Genomic DNA, 24,208 nt, shown 5'->3' on the forward strand with positions numbered 1-24,208 from the left:
CTTTTCAAATGCCATGTACCGTAAGTGATAAGCAGATCTGGTGATAAGCAAGCAGCACTGACAGATGACCTTGGTCAATTCGTTACGACTTTGGAGGCTCTTTGCATTGTTTCTGAAGAAAAAGGAAGAAATACTGGCATTCCTCTGGACTATATGCTGTAAGTGAGCTGCAGGAGCAAAGGGTCTGTGCTTGGAGCACTTACATGAAAAATACTCGGTATTGGATGACAATTCATCCTCCGTGCCTATCCAGAGTTAATATTTAGCCCGCTAACATAAAATTTTTAAACTTTCAAAGACAGAGAAGTAGTAACTAGCCGACTTACAAAACAATGATTTATCAAGTAAAAAAAATAAAATTATTTTAATAAAATGGATTGAGACAAATTTCAAGACAAATTATTATCAATGTTGTAATATTTCTGTATTTTGTTAACAAGCAGCATTTACATCTGAACAATTCAGCTGTAATCTCCCGGTGAGACTTCTGAGCATACCACAAAGGAAGGATATTACGATGAAATTACAAGTCCATGTCCCACTGAAGCCTGCGCTTATCCAGCCAGGATTGACTGCTTGTATGGCTTGGGCAACCGAGCTTTTTGAGAAGATTGTGAAAAACTGTTCAATGTACTCAAGAGGAAAAAAAAAGTCAGCTCTTTGCTTTGCCCTTTTTTGCAGGAAGTCGTCCTGTTGCTTCGAGGTATTTGTTAATTATTTCTTCTTGAGTACTGGGCAAACATGGTTGATATTTACTGTATTCCATTGTATATTCACCCTTTCCCTGAAGAGTTGGAAAGAAAATAGTCAAAGTTAGGATGCTAAACGAGTAACCTTATTTAGCTGTAGGCCTCACCCAAATCTGTGAAATAACATGCAGCAAAAACTTACAATGAAGTATACAAGCACTGTATACTGAGGCATGTAGATAAAAGATACAAAAATAAACGAACAGTATCTGAACATTGTTTCTTTGATATTGTTGCTTTGTATTATTTACAACTCTGAATGTCTTCCCTCCCTGAAGCATGCAAGGATTTTTTGTCTGATAATTATACAGCTAGTGATAGCTATGTTAATTAAAAAACTGTTAAAGTAACAGTAATAGCTCTAACGATATTTTCCTATTCCTTATTTGTGTTTCCATTTTTATCACTTTTTCTGCTGCATGTATTACGTCAACGCTGATGCAAATTAGCACACTTGATTCACAGAAATAAAAATCCTTAGAGTACTTACCTCTGTGCAAGACCGCAGCTCAGTGGCATACCCAAACATATCATTCAGCGGCACCTAAAATCCAAGCATATTATTCTTGTAGGAACAAAATATTTTTCCATCTACTTTTGGTTATCATCCAATTAATCTCAGTTATGATATGAAGAGACAGTAAAACCTGGCACACTTTGTAAACAATACTGATTTTATTATCTGCTTTTGTAAATACCTCTCATTTCAACTAATATATATTCACAATGTATTTTCAGCAGAAAATCCCCGAAATCTCAGTCTGAACGTACCAGATACTGGAGTGTGCCAAATTCAGTAACCTGCATCACCTAGCAACAGATCACGACACTTGAAATATCGAAGGCTGCAGCTCTAAATACAATTTACGAAGCAGGAGTGATGCACAGTATGGTTTGTCATTACTTGAAGCTTTGCTGAGAGGATTTACCCTACCACCACTGTTAGATGTACATTTCACATGATCTAACATGAGAACGAATATATTTTTATAAGGGACATGAAAGGTGTGAAGAAAAGTCCTTTGCGCTTATCTGCAATTATTACAGTTAATGCAGTTATCAGCTGAAGGAAGACAGCTGCCAAAAAGATCCCCCTTAACTCTGTGCATCACTACTGCTGCACAGATTTGTTTCACTCCAAGGCAGCACAGCCAGCCAGTCTTGACAAAAATCAAGTTCTGTTCCTTTCTCTGACACTACACGATTTTAGGTTAATAAATACACTTCTCTGAAGCAGGACAGGTTTACAATAGGTTTACCAACACTGCAAAATATGCTTCTACAAATGGAAAATTCATTATAAGCTTATCCGCTGAATAACTTGACTAAAACGTTTAAAATTCTAGCCAGTAAGAAAACCAGTAACAGAGTCAAAAGGCAACAGTGGAGAAGAAAGGGTCAGGAACCAGCTACCAGCACATACCTCAGCATAGAGAGTAAAGTAACCCTCCAAGCCGTCTTGCCCTGTGATGACTCCATGCCGGCGATTAATTCCAGCTATGACTGCTCCCTGGAACTCAGTGGGTGCCATCACCTCCACGGCCATAATGGGCTCAAGTATACGCACAGTGGCATTTTCCATAGCTGGAGTAAAAAGAACATGAAATACACTCTTAAGCCTATCTAAATCGTACACATTAAATGATTTTGAATTTGGTCTTGCAAGAAGCCACCCAAAGCCACTCCAGTGGTAAGGCCAGAAGTGACAACTAAGCCATGCTTCCTATTGGATCCAAGACAACAAAAGTTAGCGGTAACATTAAGCTGTGCTTTGCAGGACTGCATAAATTGACTTCCAACTAAATTCACAGGCAGCTATATAAACTACAGAACAAGCCTGGTGTCATTCAGAATACCCCTACAGATAGCAAAGAACTGTTTAATGGTTAATGCTGAATGTTTCTTATGGGGGGAAGAATTCCAGCCCCTGCTACCTTTTATTCCAGAAATGGTAATGCTGTGAGGCACGTAGTTTGATAATGTTTTCATTTTTTTACCCTAATAAATATGAAGCTTTTGGTGTTTCTTTAATCTAACCTAGGAAAAAGGACTTCCTTCATACAACTATAAGATTAGTCTGCCTTCCTCAAAATTTCTATGAATTCTTGCGCATATTCTGCTCTACACAACCAGCCAGACTTTGAATACACGTATAGATACACCAGGCAACAAACCAACCTAAAGAAATGATGTCGTTAAAATTTGCTCCGACAATAAAGAAGCCAGTAGGACAACACATTCAGACTACTAGTTTTATACCTTGCTTTAGGGCTCCTTCTCCTGCTCTGATAAAAGAGAACTCGTTGGAGTCCACCATGTGATGTGCACCATCTTCTAAGACAAATCGGACTCCAGATATCTTGTGCCCTGACATTAAACCTTTTTCACATGCGTCCCGGAATCCCTGTCAAGTAACATCTTAAAGTTAGTTTTTAGGCTGAGATTAAGCTTTAAAAAGATTGCTGTTAACAATGGCCTATAAAAAACACTAAACTTGGTCACCTTAACAACAGAAATTGTGTAATAAGATAGAAGACAAGGAAAAGGAACGTACTCAGGACTTTGTTTTGTTAAGGGGCTGTATGACCAAAGACTGAAAGAATGCTTTATGTGGAAAATGACTACTCCAACTATTTGATTGAAAAACAAGATTCTTTTGAGACTGCGTGTTTTTTTTTCCAGGACTTGGGAAAAATCTTGAAGTGTCACATCATGGAATAATGAAAGAGTTCTTTTAGTTTGATTGAGGATTTCAAAGATCATGACAAGATCGAGAGAAAAGTATTAAAGTTGTATACGATAAATTATACAGTAACACAAACAGAAGAAGCCCACAGAAGTGGAGAAAAAAAAAGGAATAAAGGAATAGTTGGTAACTCATGCACTAAATTAACTTAACTACCGTTACCTATATGTTTGGTTTCAGAGAAATCACAAAAGAGTTGCATGTTTCAGAACCAAGGATAATAATTATATGGCCACAATCAGAAGCAGAACATGGAAATTAAAAAGCAGATTTATCAGAAGGAGGCTTGTTTTACTGTCAGAAAAGAAAGCCTACCTTTCGTACTAAGGCACTGCTACGGAAATAGAGCAAGCACATGCTACCAAAGAAAACAAACAGCAGCTTCTAGATTAAGTGGAAAAGTTAGGAATGTAAGATATTAAGCAAAAGCATAGAAATTTGATTCTACTTCCACTGAAATAATGGGAAAAGTCTCCTTGCCTGGGGCAAGACAGTCATAGTAAACGTTAACAGAATACTGAAAAAAAAAAACAAACACAAGAATCAGTATTTCTTATATCACAGACATACACAAATCGCTTTGTACCTTTTCAACAGCGGGCACAAATTGTTTTGGAACATTCGTGCCAATAGTTCTGTCCTCAAATTCTAATTTTGTGTAGTCTTCAGGATCAAGGGGCTCAAGGACTCCTATAACTTTGCCGTACTGGCCTGCTCCACCAGTCTGTTTCTTGTGTGTATATTCAAACCTAAAACCAAGCAAAAACCCCACAGAACGCTATGTTACTCGTTACAGAAATTACGCTCTAACCATGGTTTTATAAGGAAGAAGTTACTGTTGTGCATTTTGCTTCACTCCATTTAGCTACACTTAATCAGAAAGGCTGAATGTTGTGTGGCTGAAACAACAACTGAGAATATTCAAGTGCTCAAAGGAGGAACAACACATTTCTTCATCTTGCAAGCTGGAACCTATGAGCCTGTGCTGATTTAACAACTCAAAACACTTCTGTATATGGCAAGCAACGCTAATAAAGCCAGATTACCTTCGGGCTCCTTGCCTGCCTGAATCACAAGCTCTTATTTCCACACATACCCACGGTCTCCTCCCACAAAGTACTTTGATGTTAGGAGCACACTGGGCAAGAGTGATTAGGGGAAAAAAAAACATCAAACTGTGGTATACTTTTTTTTTTTTTTTTTAAGGAAACTAGAGGGATTTTAGAGGGATTTAGGTTTTTTTTGCGATATTCAACCCTGGCTGTGTGGTTTCAGGATGTTAGGAGGGGCTACGGTGGTGACGAGGAGGAGGAGGAGGAGGAGGAGGAGGAGGAGGAGGAGGGCTCCGAGACCGCTCCTCCCCACACCGCCGCTTCCTGCTGCCGGCGGGGACAGCCCTGCCGTGCCGGGTCGCCCTCCTCGCCCCTCAATGTCGCAGGGACCGAGCCCCGCGGCGGAGCTGCCGCCCTCCCACTGCCTCCCCGGCCGGGCGGCGGCGCTGGCCGCGGCCTTCATCGCGTGGCGCCGCGGGAGCCCCGGGCGCGGCCCGGCGCTGAGGGCCCTCAGCCGCGCCCGCCGCCAGGTGAGGCCCGGCCGCGGGGCCTGAGGGGGCGCGGGGCGGGGCGGGGCGGGCGGCGCCTCCCTCAGCAGCGGGCACCCCGAGGCGACGCCGCCCGGGGGTGATGTACGAAATAGAAGCTGTGTTCTTGCCTGTTTTGACAAGGCTACTGCAGTGACTGGGCCCTTCTCCAGGCAGACGGCGTTTAATCAAGGAAACCCTACCTACAGAACCTCCGAAGCACACTCGCTTAGAGGAGGGTGCTCTTTTTGCTGCTGTCAGGGAGACAAAATTCACCACAGAGTCGTTGATTTGCCCCTAAGCCTGCTATAACCCGTGTTCTGGCAAAGCTAACACACTTGCTTAACTGTAGATAGCCGGTCCTGTAAAAAGGCTTAATGCAATTCCTAACAAAATGTAAAATGTATGCAGTGTAAGGAACCCAAGTAGGATTCTTGTCTCAGAGTTTAACCAAGCAGTACACATTATAGGACAGAATCATACCGGGATACCAGTGTGCAAGACTAGAAAGGGAAGAGGCGGTACTAATCGGGTTCTGCACCAGGTGCATGTTGAATGAGAAATCTTGACAACAGCTGGAAAAAATAAAAGAATAGCTCAGCTGTGTATGCATATTACAGAGTGACGCTGCTGGAGTCTGTTTCACAATAACTAGAAACTTTTCCAGAATGCGAAGAAATTCAGCATTTCACAAAATAAGTGTTCTTATGTTCTCCTTATTTAGGATATTGATGACGTCGGGCATAAATACCATCTGGAATTCATGTTAGAAGACATCTTTGACAAAGTGAGTTCAGATTTACTTCGTTAACACCTTCTGCGGGCAGAAGTTGGCACTACTGATGTGTACTGAACAGCCAAAACTCCAGGCTGCTGATCTTAGCCAAGGCCAGTGGACACACCATAATACCTGGGGATTGTGTTTCAGATTTTTCTACATTGCTAATCAGAGGGGGAGGAAAAAAACGCTGAATTTTACCAAAAGGGAATCACCACTTCCTACACCATACAAGCCCTGAGCATCTGATGCTTACTGCTATGACACCAAATTGAGGGAAATGACAAGGGCATTACAATGTCATTCAATTTCAAATTGAAGTTATGCGAACCCGTGACTCCACCTGAGTAACACAAGTGACATTCTGCACCACAAACATTGCATTATAGAACACTACAGAAAGAAAAGTGCTTTTAAAGTATATCCACAGAAATGCTATGAATGTAACCTTGTCTTAAATAATCACAAATCTCTGTGGGCCATACTCTAAGAAAATAAAAAAATAAATTTTAAAGTGTAAATTACCAATATTATACATGCATTTAATCAAATATTAATACCTTAATTAACTCTGTAACAGGACAGTACTGTTAACTGCACTGCTGAGGTTCTTTATCATCTGGGCAACAAAAACGCTGCTCCAGATGTGCAATTTACAATTGAAGGAGAACTTAAGAACACAGATGAAGCAGATAACCTATTCTACAATCGAATCAAGAGCCTGAAAAACGAGCTTGTGGCAGAGAACATACCAGGTACAAAGAAGGGACATGGGCGAGAAAGAAGCAAGAGAACGTGTTCCATGGCCAGAAGCAAACCTGAGCTAAGTCCATGATCCACATGGGAGCCCGTACCATAGGAGCTGGAACCGAGGGGGATCGGGCCGTTAGCCCTTCTCTGAATACACGCTTCCTCGCTTTCCCTCATTCCACATTGGTGTGTCAGTCACAACATTGCCAAGTTCATTCATCAGCTCTGAACTGCAGAGCTGATACATGATTTGCACGTGACTGCTCCTTGAAAACCCTCTGTTACCTCTTAACCTCTTCTTTATCTGTTCCTGCTGGCACACCAGGTGCCCAACTGCACTACTCTGGTCTGCGCTTACTGTAGAGCAACCCCTGCCTTGAAGACCTTACAGAATGCGTGTTAAGAGGAAGAAGTGGGGCACAGGGGTGGTATAGCAGCTATTCCAAGATCATATAGGTCTGTAACAGCAAGAAACATCAGCCAGGTCCCCTGAGTTTTAGCACCAGACCCTATCTACTAAGCTGTACCATCCCATTAATGACTGTGACTCCATGAATCTTGCTTGAGGTGTATTTTTTGCTTTGTTTCCCAGACAGCTACGGCAATGTGCCCCCAGAAATGGAGCCCATCAGAGCGCTAGCCTGGGTTGCCTCTGGCTACGTGATATGGCAGAACTCAACTGAAAATACTAAGTACCAACTTGCCCAAATAAAACACGTGAAGCAAGTGGTAAGTTACCATCAGTGCCCTGAAAGAAATTTAATATTCAGGAGCTAAACAGTTGTGGCACGTACCGAACTACAGCTGAGGCAAAGTTCTTAAGCAAGAAACCTCAGCTGTGTCTCAGCTGCTTGGTCTGGTTCATTTTTAAGCCAGTGTTTAAGCTTTTTGTTCCACCTGCCCCTTTCCTCTACCAAGTCATGAATGCTGTCATCGATGGACTACCTGTTTATTTAGACTACTTCTTCTCTTCCTGAATTTTGTTTCTAGAAGCAGTCTTTTTGCGAGAGCAGTATTCTGTGCTTATTTAGTTAAAATAAAAATTTCCTTTCCACTTAGGGGTCATCCCTTTGATTACAGTTTTATATTACTTTCCTGCCTTTCATCTATAATGCCAGTAATCTTGCACCTGCACAGCAGGCATTGCAATAATCTTGATTTACATCATGATCTAGCAATCAGTCACCATAATACTGCATGACATCTCTGCAGTACCCAAGATCTAGACAAACAGCAATGGGCTGCATCTCAACTTCAATAAAATACAATCTACGTTGCTTTTTGTTTATACTATTCCAACCTCCATTCATTTGCTAGTTCAAATGCTAATCAAGAAAGAAAATACTGATTTAATTCCACACAACTTTTTTTCCCCAAACTTATCCTTAGTAATGCTGCTTTTTACTTGGGGGGAGTGGAATAAATTAATTTTTAGATGAGACATTCGTATTGCAGAAAAGCTTTTTTGTTTGTTTGTTTTAAAGAGTTAAACGACCCATTTAACAATTTCTGTAACATTTACCTCAGGGTTAGCTTTCTACCTGATGTTTAAAGTTCAGTCAATTGGAGCATTGCTCCTAGACTTAAATCATCATGATAAGCATCAATTAAGTTTATGATATGGAAACTGCATTCAGGAAAACACGTCACAAGACGGCGAGGGAACAGAATACCTCAGGATTAAATGTTTTATATTTCACTGTTTTTTGAGTGATTACAAGTACTGTGTTAATCCCGAGCAGCTAAGCTCAGAAATCTACCCTAAGCTCAGAAATAAATATAACTGTCAAATCTTAATACAGCTATTCAAATTGAGTCAACAGCTGCCATCATCAACAGGCCTTGAAGGCTTTTTACCTGGAAAGGCAACCTGTTTTCAGAAAAGTTACTATCAGAGCAAAAATGTTTTATTTTTAATTTAATAGAATTCTGTAGATTCTTCCAGTTCTTCTCTATTCAAATTGGAGAAAATATACTGTGAATTAAGAATAATTCCTAAAGTGACGGCCAACTTTAAACATAGTATGTAAGCTAGATCTGAGAAAGTGGACTTTCTGTTTAGATTTTCAATATACTGGGTTTTCTTCCAAAAAGAAAGACTTTCAGAGCCCAAATATTATTTCAGAGCCCAAATATATGTCCACCCAGCACAGCCAGTGAATTCTCATGAAGTTGTGGGTATGAAGGCAAGGCAGAAACTCATTTTGGGAGCAGGATTTGTTAACACTTTGCTCCCTCTGATGGCTATCTTAAAGTAGTTCACAGATGGTGCAGGGCTACACATGTGCAAGGTTTTAAAACCCTCTTTAACAAACCAGGTGAATTTAAGGATAAGGAAGACAAAAGACTATTAAGCCAGCTGTAATCTTTCTCTAGTAATTTTGTTCCTTCTGCCTGATGAGTAGTTATGTAAAGAGCACGTTCCAAAGGTCAGTAGGTATTCTGTTATTCACTGATAACTTCCTATACATTATAAAGCATTTGGAGTGTCTTGGAAATCTTACTCTGTTGACAATTTTATTCATGAATTTTCAAGCTAAACTGACACCTTATAGAATCAGCTATTCTCTTTCCAAATAAGTTCCTAAAGTTATGATGAGTCTAGCTTCTTTAAAGGAGGAATTAGCGTGGTTTTAAGTGTTATCTACAGTCTCAAAAGTGATTTTTAGAGTTCACAAACAAAACATTATTGTTTTGTTATAATGATTAAGCTACATCTGCTTTATTCATTAACATGAGCTGCCAGTTTCATCTGAAATGTATCAGAGACTTTTTATTATAACCAAAGCGAACTGATTCACTACTTTTAAGGAAGGGGAAAGTCTTAAGTTCAGCCCTTTTCATCTTATCTTTCCAGAAAAGAAGTGATGAGTATCTTGAATTTGACTACACGATTCTACTTCATGAAAATGTGTCCCAGGTAAAGTCTTATTTCTAAAAAGCTTTTCTGTTTTGGAGACTGCCAGCTGTGTAATGTCCAACTTGGACATGCAGATGGTGGGGCGTTCACAGATTTGGTGCCTGGAGGTCAGCTGGTGAAACGGGTGAGGTTAGGGCAACGATCACCCATCTGTCTCAGCACTACCTGCATCTGTCCCTAAGCAGGCAGGAGACAACAGGTCTCCAATTTGTGTCAGGAGACTAATTTTCAACCGATTTCCTGCTGTTTCTTGCAAATGGCAGAGGTTCAATACAGTGGTCATTCACAGCTCCCTCCTCTTGGGAAATACGATTGGCCAGGGATAAAGGGAAGAAGAAGCTGCCAGCATCCTGGACTGCTTAACTGCATTCTAGCTGGAGCTGTGAACAGTGCTCCTGCAGGAGAACTTAAAACACTTGAACAATTCAACAGGACTGTGTGTTGTGCTGCTTATTCTGCACCGTTACTGGTACAGGATCAACCTAGTTAAAGCCAGCCCAGGTATGGCTGTTAGAGCAGCCAGTTCCAGTTCAGTATTGTTCAAAGAAAACACCTTCTCACTTCCTGCATTTTTACTTTCTACCCACAGGAGATTATTCCCTGGCAAATGACAGTTCTTTGGCATCCGCAGCATGGCACTGAAGTAACACAGAACAGCCGTCAGCCAAAACACGTATAGGACGACTGCAACATCTGATACAGCAATGGAAGAAGCTCAGATGCTACCATAAGCATTTCAAGGGGGGGATATGTAAGTTGGTGGGGTGGACACACAATAAAGCTACGAAGAAAGAGCCCTTGTTCAAACAAACATTTTCCCCTTCTATGTTGTGCTTCAATCTGGCACTTTCTCTACTGTGTAGTCAAATTCTGTGTCAAAACAAACAAAAAAAACTCCGTTGTTGCTAAAAAGAATACTTACGGCACAGGTGCAGATATGTTCTCTCTAAAGGCAACTTTTGGCTTTCCCATGGTGCAAGGGCAACCATATTCTCTGTCCATTCGCTGCAGGAAAAAAAAAAGAATGAAATAGAGTTGTACCTACACCACGCCAATAATTTTATTACAAATCTTTTTGAAATGAGAAACTTGATCAGGGTTAACCAGTTTTTCAGTTTGGGACTGGACTGATTTGGGAAGTTTCTGTTTTTGTCTTTTTCTTTCCTTCAAGAAAACAGTGTTAAAAATTATGTACTGTCGTTTTGCAGTCATTCATGTTTAGGGGCTGTAGCTTTACACAGGGAAAAGCAACCATGTGATTATTTATTCAAGTTTAAGTCTTCCAAAACAAAAGCCATCTTTTCTTCAATCTTTCAACATTTCAGATACATCTGCTGTATCTAGACTAAAATCCAGAATAGGTATCAACTTGAAAGAAACAAATAAATCACTGCAAGGAACTATTCCCTCCTGCCTGCATCATCTCTCATTATGGAATGATACCTTTAAAAGCATGGAAACAGAATATTTCTCTCTTCTTGTAGGAAATAATTAACAGTAAAATTCATTATAAGCAAAGGCTGCTAAAGCAAAGTATAGTGCTTAATATAAGATTTTTATGTCTTTGAACCAAAAAAAAAGTAAAAATATTCTAGACAGAAGCTTCATTTAAATAGATTATAAGCCTTCAAAATAGAACCACTAGAGAGAAGGAGTCTTCAGAAGTTGACTAAGAAGTTTACCACTTCCCTAAGCAGCTATTAGTGGTCACATTAATGCTGTGGTACTTTCTGCTAGGAAAACCTCAAAATAGCCGTAACGTGAGAACCATGATTTACACTAAAGTAAGTTTAGTTGTGCACCTGCAAAGAATCCTGCAAATTTGAAGAGACCTAAAGTACTCAATGCCAAAATCAGGCCTAAAGACTGGCATCGATTATCCTATCTGCAGATGAATTTTTGTATAGCAATGCAATGTCTCCACCAGAAAGGAAGAATTGTTGGTTGGCAAAATAGTCAAAAGCAGAGTCCATGGGTTCTGCTTTCCAAATTACCTGGGCATAGATTTCCAAGTGCAGTTCTCCCATTCCAGAAACAATGGTCTCTTTGCTCTCATCATCAAAATGGATTCTAAAGGTGGGATCTTCCCTTGAAAAGCGGCTCAGACCTTTTGAAAATTTATCGAGGTCATTCTAAAAAACAATTACACATGCAAAGCAAACATTAACTGAACATCCAGAAGTCACACAAAGAAACCTGAAATTTTCTCGTCAACTGCTTAGCACTTCTACTCTCACGAGATTATTTTCTGAAACAGCCGTGCATTTAGAGCTGTGTTTATTTCTCCAGTTATTTGAAGTCCATGTTTACCTAGCTCAAAGACACACATGTTCTTTACGGTTAAGTAATACTATCTAACACATCATTCAGGTAACGTGAATATGTTCTTAAGTACTTTCAAAAGAATATTTCACAACAATGCTCACCTTAGTCTATACGATTTCATATTTGACTGCTAACCAGCACAAAGTAATAAAAGCGGCAGAAAGAAGGCAACTCGGTCACAAAAGGGTTGATTCACAGGTTCCTACCTTGTTGGAAGGCTTCATAGCTACCGAAATGACAGGATCAGGGATGTGAATTGATTCCTGCAAGTCATAAAGGAAGAGATCATTCAGTCAGGTTTTGCTACACCTAGTGACGCAACTTCTACAGAAAATGTTGATCACAAGAACTCTGGGTCACAAGCAGATGACTGCTTTACTTATCAACCTGAATCTAGTATCATTGTGTAAGTACAACAAAATAACGTAGTTCTCCTCAGGATTGCTACTAGGCTATGACTTAACAAATGCCATGCTGCCAACCACAGCATTTCCAATACTTACCCAGAGGCAAGCTGGTCTCTGTATGGATTCACGCTACTTAGAAGACTCTGCTTTCCATCAATTTTTGTAAATGTACGTATAAATAAAAATGATATCCTTACATCTGTATACAAATACATAGCTCAGTAGTATTCAGTTACCCACGGACAGCAAATGATGCAGTAATGCTTCCAACAGCCCGGAACAGTTTGATAACACTGCAATAGTGGATTTGATGTCAAGTATAGTAAACAAATGTGCATCTCTTGAGTGTACCATACTTCTACATATACAGCCTTCCTGAGGTATAACAATCACAAAAAATATTTGCAGTTGTGAATACATCAAAAATATTTAAACAGGATAAATGATTAAAAAAGTTTACAACAAAATCCTAGTAAATTACTGTACGTGATGAGACATACAGATGAGGAGGCATACTCACCATGGAGATGTCAGTGCTCGTTTTATCAGTGAACGTATCCCCACTAGCACAATCAATTCCAAACAACGCACATATGTCTCCTGCATAAACTTCGTTCACATCCTTAAGAAAGAAAAATTTACTGTTTAGAGGACACTGAAAAAGGTATTAGTGTATTACAAACTACATTTGGTTTTAAGCAGAGATATAAACACCATGTTTAAAAGCCTAATGTTAAGCTCCTTTTTTTCCCCCTATCCATTTCTTCAAAGCAAATGCCCAAAAAGTGTATCTCAGCTTGGATGCTAACTTAATTTAAGGATGCAAAGCAAGCAACAAAACATTTTTACAGGCAGTCGTGATCCAGCTTAAGTTAAGGAATAGAGTTAAGGAATTTTAAACAGGAAAGGGTTGCATTTGCAGCAGTTTGAGAATCAATTTTCGGTTTAAGAATAGTGTTCAATAATCACATGAAAGAAAACTGCTCTGTGTTTTGCCAATCCTATTTCCCTTCTCCCACAGGCATGGAACATGGGGATAATACCACAGCTAGTTTTCTTTAGCTGTCATCTCAAAGCCATCTTATAATGCTTCCCGGGCAAAGATTATTCCACTTCAGTGGGAATAATACACTGAAGATCATTCAGTTTCTTGTAGAGGTCCATTAAGTGCTACAGGCAAACATGAATTAACAACAAAAGCAGAAATTTGACATATCACATCATTCAGAGATACCTGAAAAGTGAGAAGCGTGTTTAGTAAGAGCATCTCAAAAGGCAGCCCGTGTGCCTGGACTGCCCCTCACTCACCTCCATGTTGTCTGAATGCATTCGGACAAGTCTTTGGACACGCACTCTCTTCCCAGTCCTAGTGTTATAAATATAATCAGACTTCTTCAGCATCCCCTGATAAACTCGAAGGTAAGTTAACTGCCCGAAACGGCCAGCCTGAAATCAAAATTCATTAAAAATCAAACATAATCCTTCTGGGAGTCAAGACAACTACTATGTGAAGTATGATCTGCACTGACTGACAAAACGATTCCGTTTTGAATTTACACACTAGATACAAAAACGAAATTTTGTTTCGCATAGTCTCAGCTTTCACTTGGCTCTGAAAAGGAACTTGACATTTATTGGCTATTTCCTTTACTTCACCAATTTTACCAGTGCTAAGCCTTCCCAACAGAGGCACACATTAGCTAACGATTTGGTCAGCCACTTTCCACATGAAAATCTGAACTGCTACTCTCTGGGCAGCAAGCAACCCATTTGGTTAAAACTGTATTTTTCCCTTTTTGTCTCTCTTATGTTCCATTATTTTCAGCTTAAACAAAAACTGGATTTTTCTCTGAAAGTATTTGAAATAAGCCAACCTTCCCCCCACAAAAAACACTTTCAGGTTTTAACTAAGAAAAATAAGAGAATTGTGAAGTATTTGAGGCCCGCAATCCATTTTAAGACTTCCAAATTTGGCAGTGTCTGATACATTTGTGGATATTATGGTTGGAAACCAGGTTTGTGTTTTCTACTGTTCTCTACTGTTTTTGCTGCATTAGAGAAAAATATTAAACAGCTTACCTCTAGTTTAAAAGCGAGGCCTATAAAAGGCTGGGAATTGTCTCGAGCAGAGTTCAGTAGGAACTTGGCTTTGTCCTCAGAATCCCTTAAAAAAAAAAAAAAAAAAACAGGAATGGAACTGGAGTTTACGTTAAGAAGAAAACACAGCAGTCTCCTCTAAACACAAGTCCAGTCTTGGAAAGTCCCAAGGGCCTTTGGTTTCACAGCTTTATAGCACAGGCTTAGAAGACGCCGGATTGTTCTGTTCTTGCATTTGCAAAACAGGAAGGTTTCAGTAAGTGCCAGCAAGCGGATTATCCACCAAAACACAAAACAAGAGCACGTTACATACATTGAATTGCAGCTTGCATGTCACAGGTTAACTTGTCTGTACCGGCAGGTAGAGAAGGCGGCATATAACAGGAAATGGTTGTGCCAGTGGCTGACCTAAAAGCAGCTGAACATGCCAATCTTCGAGGCTTTGCAACGCAGCTATGTAGTAAGACTGCAATGTGGATGCAGAAGCACAGGGAAGGGATGCTGCAGAACTCCTCCGCCAGTGCCCACAAGCCACATTAGGCATTTCAGCCCGTCCCAGCAGGCAGGCGTTAACATGTAGGGAATGGCCCAGCAGCAGCGAGGACTCAAAAATTCAGGTGACCGCTGGGAGAAAGTCATAAACTGTATTTATTAGCATCATTTCTATTTAGCTCTCGTTGAGCCTGAACAACTCAAATGCATTAAGAAGGCCTGGTGACCACCCCTAAGCCACGACTGGAATGTGAAGGGCTGCTTGCTGCCTCTGATGTCGGGTTTCATATTTCTTAACTGTGATGGCACATCTACTTCAACAGCCATGTCCAAATGAATAAAACATCAGTTAACGTATTTCAGATGTGCTCTCTCCTCTAATGTAGGCATGATTTCAAGGGTTATCATTAATTTATAAGAGCTGTCTCAGCATATAAATGTTATGTTTGAAAAATAGTTAGTGCGCATTAGAAGTACAAGTATAAACAGCAACCCTGAAATGACAGGTGAGCTCTCCTACTTTTGGAACGTGGCGCAGAATTATAATTGCATTAATTAATGCAAATGGTAAATGGCCGTGTATTTCGTTACTGAAGCTTCCCGCTACAAATTGCACTGCTTTGAAACCTTATTCTAAGACCTCACCGAAGGTTAACGAACGTACTTACCCCTGGTTAAGAATAGCATAGTTCTCAACTTCTGAAGGATTTGGGAGGTATTCCAAGACAGCATCCAGCAGTGGCTGCACTCCTTTGTTCTTCAAAGCACTTCCCACAAGTACGGGGGTAAAGGACTGTTTCAGTGTTGCTCTTCTGATTGCAAGCTGGAGAAATTATCAGTGCATTACTGGCCTTCTGCAACAGCTTCAGGAGTCTGATGCAGCACCAACGTGAAGCATTCCAGACATCCCCTCCATCCACGCTGGCTATCTTTACTCCTGCAGTAAAGCAGCCACTCCCACAGTCTGCTGGAGCCCCCCCACAAAAGCCGCCACTACACCTTGCTCACTGGTATTCTAGAGAAGCGAGAGAATTCCCCCCCACGCCCTCCAACAACCTAAATTCAACTTAGAATTGATAATGCTTAAGAAATACAATGGTAACCCCAGAATATTCAGAAAAAGGTCCTTGATTCTGTGTTGATAAAGTCAGGATTCTTCAAGTCTGTCTAAGGCCTCTCATTCCCCATATTTAACTTCGTTGGGAAACAACACACAGATAGTTGTGAAAGCAAGATGAGACGCTTCAGCTTCTCTAAAATATGGAAAATTCTGCTGAAAGAGAAATTTTGGTAGTACAGAGATATTTGGATAAGTGTCATGCCCAAGGAATCACCATTTTCTGATGAGAAGTGCTTTAACACCACAGCAGAAGAACCTAGTCACATCCATCTGCAGTTGCTGAAGTTGTGCAGCTGCCTCGGGAATCCTTCCAGGATCTCCTAGGGGGCTGAGGAAAAACCTAGTGGCACACCAGCCTCCTGCTTACTCAGTGCCTTCCACCCACGCTTTGCAATGTCATACGATGCTTAACTGAGCACCAACAGCTTCCAGAATGGCTTCATCGCTGTTGTCTGTAAAGGTTTGGAAAGGTGGGCAGGAAGGAACTCACCCCAGTCAGTTACCGAAGCCAGGATTGCTTCCTCGGCCTCACCTCTCCCTGCCACTAGAGGATGCCACCTCCCCGCGGACACGGCGGCCTCACTCCAACTGAAAGCAGCTCCTGCTTGCTTTGATAAACTGAAATAAATGGATTCTCCTTAACAGACTAAGATATATCACATCACCTAACCCGGAGTTATTTAGAGAACCTGAAGAGAGAAGGCTGAACTATCTTTATCACTAAGGGAGAGCGCAGTGTGGGCTATCTGAGCCAAAAGTGACAACGGAAAAAAACAAAAACCTTTGACAGAGCAAACATAATATCCTTCCTTAAAATCGTTTTGAGAATAAGTGGTTCCTTCGATTTGTTCATTTAATGATTTCAGAAAAGTAATACAAGGAAAAAGTTCCTACATCAGCACTTCTGCTCCTTTGGCCCACGTCTGCTCTTACACACTGCAACGCTGCAAACACCCCTGAGCTGATGCCCAGCGTTTCTATTTGGCCACGTGTTTTCAAATAGAGCAACGTGACTGCAATTTACCCTCACCAACAATTATCTTTGGGGTGGGGGAGGCGCCCTTTTATTTCCTTACAGAGATTACTGTCACGCCGTGCCCCACTGAGCAGCTGGGGCACGTCAGCTCCCTGAGCGCAGCGTTACGGACGGCAGCAAACCGGGAGATGTCGAGCCAGCTGCTCTGCAGCAACCACCGTGTGCGAGGACTGTGCCATCCAGGAGTGATACTTAGCATCATTCCTACGAAAAGATTATTTTCAGCGGAGACTTGGCTGCTGGCCACTGAAAGAAAATCCATCTTCGGGGACGTATTAGTACGAATTAACCTGCATCTGCAATGCTACAGCCATTATAGCTGTAATTAATTGGCTTTCAGAAGTGGGAAGCAGATGCATGCTGAATAGACAAATTCATTTTTGCAACAGATTTTCATCCCAGCAGGAGCTATCAAAAATAGCTTGGTGCTCAAAGTCTGTCACCTCTCACGGTGCTGGTGTATTCACATCTGTACCGTTCCCTCCTCTAGGTGGAGGGCTGGTCCCTGCAGGTCTCCAGAATTGCTATTCTATTTCTATCTTTACCTAAGAGAGACGGGCTGCTTTGAAACATGAACATAAAATAATATTTGATTACTGGAATGGCTAAATGTACGGTTATATCAATAAGAGCTACATTTTTTTGGTACTTCTGAAAAAAAGCCTTTAGCTTTTACGCCTCGAGCCAAGTGGGGTTATTCAGATTCCTGCCTACTCCTCACCACCAGTAAATCACCCAGACAGCCAAAAACAAGGTGCGTGGGTTGTGTTTTGTTTCTTTAAACTCAAACCCAAGGTCTGTTACAAAGTTAGAAATGATCAAAGTTTAGTGGCCGTGAAGATTCAAATTAATTACCCCTGGGGGACCTGCAGCGCCCACCTGCTCTGAGCAGCTGCCAGCCCTCCATATGCTAAGAGATACAGTGGGCAACTTCCAGGAAAGCAAGCAGTGCAAATCTTACCAGGAAAAAAGGACTACTGCACAAAGGCAAGCAGGCATTGCCAAGGAGACAAATGCTCAGAAGAGGACTTCAGTGTCACAGCTCTGTTTAAAGTAACATTCTGATCACACCTGACCCGAGCCCAGCTGGCCCGGCGGGCTCCACTCACAGAAATAGCTCCTGCTCCTAACACGTCTCAGCTCGGCTCGGCTCCTGCAGCTACCCGCTGAGCACCCAGCGGGGAAAAGCAAAAGGAGGTGGGAAGCGTCACGTCGGGCAGACTTCGGCCCCCAGCGAGGCTCTGTGCAACACTCCGCTGCTCTAAGACAAACTGACCTGAACTTCACCAGCAGCTCTCTTAGGAAAAGCAGTCTGCCTGCGACACTTCTGCCACGGCTACAGGCACTTCACACAGCACTTTCGTGTTTTATTTATTTATTTATTTATTTATTTATTTATCACATTAAGGAACTGGTCCCCTGTGGCAATATTCAATCTTTGATCAATGACTGTTAACAGCAGCCACTGGAAGATTATTGTTCAAGTTAACTTCTGAGAGTAGCAAGAGGTAGCGGCAAATACTCACAAATACTTGCACCAAGCATGAATTAACTCAATCTGTATGGCCATAACACAGCCAGCTAAAAGGGCAAAAAGCAACCACGTTGGAATCGTGCCTGCAATACAGCCCTCGGTACGGCTCCCTTACGCTACCGGCTGTCACGACACAAAGCCCAACAACTCGCTGTGTGCCAACAGCTGCACGTTGTTGTCCTGAGTCGCACACCCACTCGCGGGGCTGCGTGGTGCATGCCAGCCTGCTGAGCAGTGCCCTAAGGTAACTGTCCTCAGGCCACCTCCCGCTCACAGCGCAGGAAAAGCGAGTCCACGTGTGGTACAGGCTGTCTTTGGCTGACTGGGGTAGGCAAGCTTTTACGCCTGTCCTGACTAAAGCTAACACCGCAGTCGTTAGTCACCTGCAGTCCTTAGGGAAGGGACTGCGATCCACATAACGATCCATTACAGGACGTGCAGGTCGCCAAGTCTGACATAAAACAGCCTAAAACAAAGCACGTGTTTGTGTCTACTCTCCAGCCTCCACTGAACAGTGTAAGCAGATCTCACCCAGGAGCAAACAGCTGCAGGACCTGCAAAATAACGCAGAGCTGCAGCAGCTGGGCTTCGTAGGCCTCCCCACCACGTTTTGTTACGTGGACATGCACTTGAAAAAACAGGGATACCAAACTGCCCTGAGAACAAACACTTTTCAGTCTATGACCAGCTGATGTAGGAAAAACGGTGTTCTTCCTCACTTCTGTGCACATCCCTCTGTGTTGGCATGTTTGCCGTTTGGTATTTAAAGTATTTCATAAAATAAATCACGTACAAGCCTTCCACATCTTTCAATAAATTAATTTTTCTTCTCTTTTGAAAATCTTTTTTTTGACCTAGATTCTTTTCCTCTGGAGTCTCCAAGTCATTCCCAATTCTTTCCAGTCTACTGCTCCTTTTACCCCAGACGGATGCCATCAACACAAACACAAATTAAGGCAGGATTTCCTAGGCCCGAAGAAGACTTACAGCATCTCACAACTGATTCACTACAGGATACGAGGTAAGTCACAGACATCAATAGCTGCACTGCAGGTAGGTAACAGAATGGCAAAAACAAGCAGATGTACCTTAGAGGTAAGCAAATGGCTCAAAGGGACACCCACAAGCTCAGACTTTCCGATCAAAAGCCAAATTTGGAAGGGGCCCTCAGTAGGGACTGGACTGGGAGTCCACCTGCAGGAGGTGACGTCCTACAGAACTCAGGCAAGGAGAATTTCTTCAAGGCTTCAAGAAACGTCTTAGGGAGAAGGGCAAAAATCAGAAAGAACACGACGTTAAGAAGAAACACCATAAAGTTACCTTTAAGTCTGCAGCTGTAGGAATCTTTTCTTCCAAGAACAGCTCCCCAAGTTGATCATCCGAATTAGCAACACACTCGATCAATTCCCCACGCCGATCTGCAGCCTCTGCTCTAAATTCAGCTGGGATCTCATCGTATCGAACAGTCTGGCTAAAAACACACAAATAATACAACCACTCTGAAGGAATACCACATGGACCAGCCTTTCAATCAGCAGTCGTTGTGATGACCAGCCTGACCAAGAAAAATTTACTGTTGGCATGGATATTAAAAATAAATAAATAAATAAATGCATTATTAACTCGCTATCTTTGATGCTTTGATGCTTTAGCAGGAAAGCGTTCTTCCCACTCACGGTAGGAGTTTGCAAGGATGCAGGACAACCTGATCAACAAGCTCACCCACATCTTATCTTCATCCCAGTAAGCTCATGCCAAATCTACACTATCTGCTCCGTTATGAAGCAAGTCTCCTATCTCTCTGGGTGGCATGCATTGCTACCACCCCTTCACACCGCCGCAGTTAGCCAGAGATTCACGCTGAAGCGACCAGTCACTAAACCTGACTGCAGAATCATTTTGCTGTAATCTGGAGAGCTCAGCCCTAGCACAAGCTGCATCCCTAACTTTCCAAACAGCAGACTTCTTCGTCTCTGAAGAAAAAGTATAGGTAGCATTACACATTCAAAGAGTGACTTCAGTACAAGACATACGCAAGTTTCAAACCTTACCCAAATGCACCATCAAAATATATAGCTCTTTCTTCAATTAGATCTATAACTCCTTTAAAGTTTCCCTCCAGACCGATTGGAATCTGAACAAAAGCTGCGTTGTGTTTTAACTTGGATCTGAAAAAGAGAGGAAACATCGATTAGTTGAAGAAAAAACAGGCACTTCCATACATGTGCTCCAGATAGTCTTTGAACGACACCCCATTCCTACACCGTATCACCAGATTCTGTTCTTTTAGCAGTGCCAAAATCTACCAATACTGATGAAAAATGCCTAGTTGCATTTTAACCTGAGTAACTGCCTGACTTCTATAACCCAACAGATACAGTGAGCAACTTCCATGGGAAAAAAGGCAGCACAAACTGCTTTCCGATTAATTACTTGATTACGGGAGTTCCTTCTCCCTTGCTGCACATTAACATATGTATCTCACAGATGAAGTTAGGCACAGAAAGGTGGCAGGTAAGAGGCACGCGGAACTTCTGGTACTTGAACCAGAAACTGCCAAACCTTGTGTCATCGCCCTGCTGTGAGCTACACGACATTTCCTACCAGTACCTAGGAAAAATTAAAAGGCTGTTTTTTAAAGTGGCGCTGAATATAGTTCCAGCATCAAAATAAACACCAGAAACCCAACTCTCAGACAGTACAAGTCTGGGCTGACGCTAACATTTGTTTTGCTCCCATTTTCTTGACAAAAGGGAGAGTTGTTATAGGTCAGAGTAAGATTTAACCTCGAGCCATGCATTATCTCCCAAAACGGGATTACAGACTCCACAAGAGAATGTTTTTCAATATTCTTAGTATTAATCTGCTATGTGAATAGTTCAGAATTACTTCACAGGTAAGTTAAAGTGATAGATACCTCAACTGCTGGACTGCTCTGGCTGGACTAGAGCCCTGTCTGTCCAGTTTATTGATGAATGTTACGAACGGCACGCCGTAACGTTTCATTTGCCTGTTCACGGTTATTGTCTGGCACTGAACTCCTCCAACAGCACAGAGAACCAGAATAGCTCCATCAAGAACTCTCAAAGATCTCTCTACTTCAATTGTGAAGTCTACGTGTCCTAAATAACAATAATAAAAAAAAAAGTTATTCACAGATAATAAAAAGTAGTAATGGTTTTCTCACAGCTGCAGAAAACAGCAACACCCAATGAAATCGGTCTCCAGACATACCGAATCGCAAGGTCAGTCACTAATGAGCACAAAGACGGCACCATGTTTTTTATATACGAAGGAAGAGCAACCTTGAAGCATTCAGAACTGCCATTACCTGGCGTGTCTATGATGTTGATGTTGGTGTCCTTCCACATGGTGTACGTTGCTGCAGACTGAATCGTGATTCCACGTTGCCGCTCTAGCTCCATTGAATCCATGACAGCTCCAACTCCATCCTTACCTTTCACCTTAGCAATAAATAAATAAATAACAATTATTCCAAGAGTTTACTGAGAATTCTACAGGAGCAGGAGTGATCCTTCATACAGTGAGCATCATCCTTCACGCAGCAATGAAAAGGAGACGTGAGAGAATCAGTGATAATTCCTGAAGTGCAAAGAAGCTTGATTTTTTTGCAGCTTCATCTACTACGCTAATGTGTTTTGCTCTCCTGAAGATCATCACCCTGAAAGAGGTTATCAAAAATCTGCCACAAATTAGGCTTCACTGTTAATTTAATAAGCTAATATATCGGAATGTAAAAACTACATCCTTATGTTCTCTCAGTTTCTCACAGCCTTCTCTGACAGTATTAAAAGAAACATGCATCTCCCATGGTATATTTACCAGAGATAGGGAGAAGTCTCGAAATATGATTTTAAGTATTCTGGAAGAGGGAGAACACTGCAGCAAATGAGGGATCACTTTGATTCCCTTCTTCTCCATTTATTTTTAAAGGGGCATCAAGGACAGCGTGCCCACTGGGTCTGTAGGCACAGCTCCCTGACCCCACACAGTAGGCTGTAGATGAACAAGTCCCAGCAGCGCTGCGATGGCACCCAAAACACAGTCCACTGAGAGCTACCCTGCACTGGCATCCCCCGAAAACTGACCTCGTGCATTTGTGCTATCCTGCCAGTGTAGAAGAGGACTCGCTCCGTTAACGTTGTCTTCCCCGAGTCGATGTGGGCAGAGATGCCGATATTGCGGATCCTCTCGTTGGGAAGGATGCCTGAGGAGCACTGCCTACAGACGTTCAGGACAAACTGGAAGAGAGGATCATTGCTGGTTTAGGGAAGAGCAGATACAAATGCAGCTCAAAAAACTTCTGGTCAAGCTGCTCTTCTACAGCAAATTGCTCCCAGGGGGCCTTTCCGAGCATCCTGAAGCCCTCCAGAGCCCTCAGGAAGCAGGCAGCCGCCCCAGGCCAAGGCCCGCTGTGTTGTCCTTTATCCCTATCCCCTTGATGGAGCCACTCCAGCTTTCCTCCGCCAGTCGGGTGCCTTCAGACAAAAGAGGGACTTCTCCAGCTCGAATACAGATAACCCTTTTTTCCCAGAATTGCCACTTTTTGCCTCTTTTCCCCAATCCCCCTCCCGCCCCGTCACGGAGCGGCCCGGCGCAGGCCCGGTCCCCTCAGCGCGTCCCCGCGGCCGGGCCCTCTCAGGGCGCTCCCCGGCCCCCGCCGCGGCCCCTCACGAAATGGCGGCCGGTACCCGCCCGTGCCCCGCTACCTGCCCGCGCCACCGCTGCTGGCGGCCCCGCGCCGCCCCGGCCCGCAGCGCCCGGAGCATGGCTGCTGCCGCCCGCCGCCGCCTCAACGCGACGCTTCCGGAGCGCGGCGCATGCGGGGCCGGCTCCGTCGAGAGCGGGGCCGGGGCTCGCTGCGTGCCCCCGGGATCGGGAGCCCCGGGGCCGCCTGAGGGGATTTCGCTTACGCGCAGCCCTCGGTGAGCGCCGGCAAGGAGGAGGCCTGAGCGCTTCCTCGGGTAGCGCAAGGGTAAAAGCGCAGAAGCGGGGCGTTCAAATATCGCCGTTCCCACGTTTGCCGGAATTCTCGTTTTTAACCAATGCTGAAGCTGCTCCAGCCTCCTCACCCTGCCCTTCTGCCCTCGCCTTGCACGGGCACGGTATTGTGGGGTGCAAGGCAGCTCCTGCTTTCCGGGGGCTTTGACACGTAAAGGTGAGACCCTCAAAAAAAAATCCAATTCATCTCCCCCCCCAAAAAACACGGTATTGGCTCATATTAGATGAGAATAAGGGCTACTTATACCAGGGAACCATGCCCGTGGACAGGCCTGGGTCCTGTCATGTAAAGGCTCAGGGTGCACATATGGGATTGCGATAACCAGCACCTCTCTGCCTGGGGAGTGGGGAGACAGCAGTGACTGAGAGGGACAGGAGACATGGCCTGCTGGCCTGGACTTTAAGGGCTTCTTGATCGTATTTAATACTTTAATTAGTGACCTTCATGATAAGGATTATGCTAATGAACTTTACCGATGTCAGTGTCTGAACACGTTGTGTTAGAGCAATACTGTAAGTGCAGTGGAAGATTAGCAGATTTTACAAAAACAATGCAATAGGTTGAAGTATCAAATACAGGGTTACCATTAACAGGCATATTCATTATCATTCACTATCAGCTGAAGTTGTTTACTAATTTGAAACAACTAAAG

General features: G+C 42.8%; 2 protein-coding genes across 3 annotated transcripts; one reads left to right on the forward strand and one right to left on the reverse strand.

Annotated features, from left to right (window-relative positions):
• Nucleotides 1-387: 387 nt before the first annotated feature.
• Nucleotides 388-23,570, reverse strand: GFM1 (G elongation factor mitochondrial 1). Of its 2 annotated transcripts, none has more exons than XM_035566445.2 (18): nt 23,468-23,570; nt 22,643-22,795; nt 21,865-21,997; nt 21,451-21,655; nt 20,585-20,701; nt 19,854-20,004; nt 15,512-15,666; nt 14,334-14,418; nt 13,563-13,700; nt 12,775-12,876; nt 12,054-12,110; nt 11,517-11,654; nt 10,445-10,527; nt 4,082-4,244; nt 3,009-3,153; nt 2,173-2,333; nt 1,240-1,293; nt 388-784 (listed from the first exon to the last, which is right to left on the reverse strand). In XM_035566445.2, exons 2-18 carry the CDS (start codon nt 22,649-22,651, stop codon nt 653-655), a joined length of 2,028 nt encoding a protein of 675 aa, XP_035422338.1. In that variant the 5' UTR covers nt 22,652-22,795; nt 23,468-23,570; the 3' UTR covers nt 388-652. The 2 variants fall into 2 exon arrangements, with proteins under 2 accessions (XP_035422338.1, XP_035422337.1); XM_035566444.2 differs by lacking the exon at nt 23,468-23,570 and adding an exon at nt 23,264-23,403.
• Nucleotides 4,848-10,712, forward strand: LXN (latexin). Its single transcript, XM_035566447.2, has 6 exons — nt 4,848-5,077; nt 5,799-5,861; nt 6,433-6,607; nt 7,195-7,331; nt 9,460-9,522; nt 10,112-10,712. The coding sequence occupies exons 1-6, from the start codon at nt 4,925-4,927 to the stop codon at nt 10,199-10,201; spliced, it is 681 nt and encodes a 226-aa protein (XP_035422340.1). The 5' UTR covers nt 4,848-4,924; the 3' UTR covers nt 10,202-10,712.
• Nucleotides 23,571-24,208: the final 638 nt, after the last annotated feature.

Source organism: Cygnus atratus, chromosome 9, assembly GCF_013377495.2.
Source record: "Cygnus atratus isolate AKBS03 ecotype Queensland, Australia chromosome 9, CAtr_DNAZoo_HiC_assembly, whole genome shotgun sequence".
Lineage (NCBI taxonomy): Eukaryota > Metazoa > Chordata > Aves > Anseriformes > Anatidae > Cygnus > Cygnus atratus.